General features: G+C 38.9%; 1 protein-coding gene across 2 annotated transcripts in view; it reads left to right on the top strand.

Annotated features, from left to right (window-relative positions):
• Positions 1-228: 228 nt before the first annotated feature.
• drd4b (dopamine receptor D4b) overlaps positions 229-3815 on the top strand; it is an 8118-nt gene continuing 4531 nt past the window's right edge. For both annotated transcript variants that reach the window (XM_007576829.2, XM_016663386.1), the window contains exons 1-2: positions 229-477; positions 2694-2806. In XM_007576829.2, coding sequence (XP_007576891.1) covers positions 229-477; positions 2694-2806 — 362 coding nt within the window. The remainder of the gene's footprint in view (positions 478-2693; positions 2807-3815) is intronic.

Raw genomic sequence — 3815 nt, 5'->3', positions numbered from 1 at the left:
ATCCTACAGGAATCTGTCGGGAACAACCGTGAAAAAAACAGTGGAAACTGCGATCGGATGAAGTCTGCGGCTGCAGCGCGGAGGTTTTTGCGCACGGACAGCGTTGCGCACCGGAGGAACTCGCTTGGAAAGCCGCCGTTTGCTGCGTAGCTGCCGAGTTTCTGCCTCATAGATGAAAACCCCACCGGAGAGACCTGGGGGCCCCTCAGTCTTCCACCGCCGGGGACCATGGCGGACAACTTCTCGGATCTGATCAACGAGTCGCTGCCGGCGGCTCCGGTCGCGCACTACAACTTCCCGGCGCTCATATTCGGGATTTTACTGATCATCACCGTCACTGCGGGAAACGTGCTGGTGTGCCTCAGTGTTTACTTGGAGAAGGCTTTGAAAACTACCACCAACTACTTCATAGTGAGTCTGGCGTTTGCGGATTTGCTGCTGGCGGTTCTGGTTCTGCCGCTCTTCGTTTACGCAGAGGTGAGGTGGTTTTTGCTTGAAGAGAAGCAAAAATTATTTAGTTTTTTTATTGTGAGTGCCCCTTCACTCTGTTACCTCTAAATAAATTCCTGTACAATTTAAAAGCAGTTCAACTGGTAGCAAGTTAATCTCAGTGCAAAGATCTTAGAGGTGGAGTAAAAAAAAAAACATGGAAAAGTCGAATTTTTTTATTACTTTTTGAGTTCAGAAATTTCCAAGTTTTTTCTAGAAAAATTATTAGATTAATCTTAAACTTTCAGATTTTTTTCTTGAAAATTTTCAATTTTTTGAACTCAGAAATTTCAATTATTTCTGTCAGATTTTTGACTTCTTGAGTTTAAAAGAAAATGAAAGAGTTTTCTACAAATTAGAAACTACAGACTAGATGCACATATAGTTCACCAGCTGGCTAACTTATTAGCTAGCTGGCTAACAGAGCTGTTCATGAAAAATAATGAAAATTAAAAAATGGTGATTTCCACTACTTATTAACTAACACGTTTTATCTAAATTAGCTAAATGTATTTAAAAGAAAAAGGTTTTCTACAAAGAAATGCTTGTAAGCTAAATTGTTAGCATCAGTGAATACCGTGATGTGCTCAGGCTAGTGACCTTTCACCCCAGCCTCGGCTCTTCTGCAGCCTCTAACCAGTTTTCTTCCAGGATTGTTCTGGATTTATTTCCATCCATCCCATGAAGCCTGACCAGCTCCCACTGCATGAGCACTTTTTATTTTATTTTTTTACACTGGATTTAAAAAATGACACTTCAGTTTGAGTCAGATACAACAATTACTATTGTTTCATCATAACTTGAAAAAAATCAAAAGCAAGTAATTTCTGATATGTAAAAATAAGTTTACTAAGTTAAGCAAAAATAAAACAAGAAATCCACAGTTTTTAGAGCTGGTGACAAACTGCTAAAGACAAATTGCCTAGCTATTTTTATTTTATTTTATTTTATTTATTTTAACTAAAATGAGACTTGATTAGCAAGCTTTTTCAATAAATATGTGAAAAGAAAAAACCCACTTAAAAATCTAAAGCTCAGTTTGGAGCTAAAAAAAAAAGTCCCATTACATAAAAGCCTTATGCCATTGGAGTCCTTATGTTGTAGATATTATTGCTGTAGATCACATCGTAAGACTACAAAGTAACAAAATAACAGACAAATGAGGCGTGTGGGCTGGAGAGTGATCCAAAATATACAAATGGATTCAAATTGCAAAATGAGGTGGAAATGCTGCAAATAAATAAATAAATAACTACACATTTGGAGTTCATTTCCAGGCAGAAACTCAACAGAAATACAAAATAAACATAAAAGCATTCAGAAAATACATCTGGTGTTTTGGATGCAAACATCCTGACGGAGATTATCGACATGAGGAGCACAGGAGCTTCTCTACTGGGTAAATGAGTGGCTATAATTCATATTTCCCAGGTTATCCAGGTGATAAAGGTGTAATCTAACCGTTGTTTGAAAGCTTCCTGCTTGGTTCTCTTCCCTGGCAACAGGGCCGGTCCAAGCCTTTTTGGGGCCCAAACAGATTTTTATTTCAGGCCCCCTGTGCCTTCATGATGCTTTGTTATTACTAAATTATCATTAGCATTATTTGTAATTAGCTTACATCATGCCAGATTTATTATGGCTATTTTAACCTAATATGAGTAACAAATATGAAATATTACTTATATTTTGAAATGCAGATTTCTGTATTTATATGTCCCATATTTGAAAGTAGCATCAGCTGATGAAAACTAAATTTACAGTAAACATGCTTGATATCTTTTATTTCCCCAACAGCAGAAATCATCACAGATGAACCATTATTTTTGTAATATCTATAAAAAACAATGTAGGAATAGTTTTTCAATGCGTAATCACATTTAGTTTGTATTATTCAATAGTATATTAAATATATATGGGCTTGGTGCCCATGGGCGCCCCCTGGTGGTCTGGGGGTCATAAGCAATGCCTTGGGCCGGCTCTGCCTGTAAGTCTCCGTTGAAGAGCCCAGTTTGTGATCCTGTTACCTCGCAGTGAGCCGTCACACCGCTGGCATGCAGTCCCTGGATTAGAGACGTCAGCGTGCGCTCACCTGCAGACGGCGGGGGGAAAGTGGGCGGGGCCTGAGTGTTTGTGTTCAGGATTACACATTTTCTCACTGGGATTTGGGTCAGCTAATGACGGGTTGCATGTGTGTTCTGGAGCAGTTTCAGGGTGGAGTTTGGACCCTGAACATGACGATATGTGACGGTCTGATGACCATGGACGTGATGCTGTGCACCGCGTCGATCTTCAACCTGTGTGCCATCAGCGTGGACCGGTGGGTTTCCCCTTACTGTGGTCCAGATCACTGGTTCTACTGGGTCTGTCTGGATTTCAGCCACTTTTTCAGTCAATCAAGGCTGTTAACTCTGTGTTCTGCTAATCACCCAACAAAACAAACTTTTTACAGACTGAGTTCATTTAAAAGTTTTAGAAAGAAGAAATCTTCACCTGTCAGATGTTCAGTTAATAACGCTGCTGTAATTTCATTGACGGTCCGGTTGGCTCAGTTTGATTAGAGAACAAAATGGCAACGTTTGTTACATTTTCAAAATCTTTCCCAGGATAAAATGTTCCAGATGTTTTTGCAGTAAACGATAACATTGTTGTTTTGAGACCATTTTCAAGTAATATAATGGTGAAAGTAATGCAAGAACAAATCCTCAAAGCTCAATAAACTTTAAATTCTAAAGACTGAACTGGAAACATTTTAAATATGCAAATAAAACAACAAATAAAATGAATCATGGAGTCTCTGTAAACAAAACTGTCCTTCAAAAGAAGGGCTAGTTGAGACCAAAGGACCCGGCTGGAGACTTTTGTCATCCAGTTTTTGGCAGAAGGAGGAAAAAAAATGATTCAAATGGAAATTATTGAATTTTTTTAATTTATCACATGATTAATTGATTAATTGATTTATTGATTATTGCCACAGGCCTATTTTCAACCGCTGCGGTTTTCTTTCACACTGTTCTGTGTCAAATGATCCAAACTAGTTGAAAAACCTGTTTCCCTCCTCACCTGTGGGGGCGCTGCACCAAAGACCACTGAAGGAAGCAACATGAAAACCTTCGAAGAACACATTGAGCGCATCTTCCTTCTTCATGAAATAGACCCTTTTCACAGTGACGTCAGACAATGGCCGCCATAACTCAAAACTGGGTATCTTTACTTCCGGTGGGATTTTGCCTTGGGAACCAAGCTGAAAAATTCCCGCATTCTCATAATCTTAAGGATATAATAAAAGGTAAGTTTAATAATAACAGCATTTAAGTGTTAGATAGCTG

The sequence above is a fragment of the Poecilia formosa genome, unplaced genomic scaffold (genome assembly GCF_000485575.1).
Source record: "Poecilia formosa unplaced genomic scaffold, Poecilia_formosa-5.1.2 Scaffold417, whole genome shotgun sequence".
Lineage (NCBI taxonomy): Eukaryota > Metazoa > Chordata > Actinopteri > Cyprinodontiformes > Poeciliidae > Poecilia > Poecilia formosa.
Note: the sequence above shows the minus strand (reverse complement) of the source record. Positions and strands in the feature narration are given on the sequence as shown.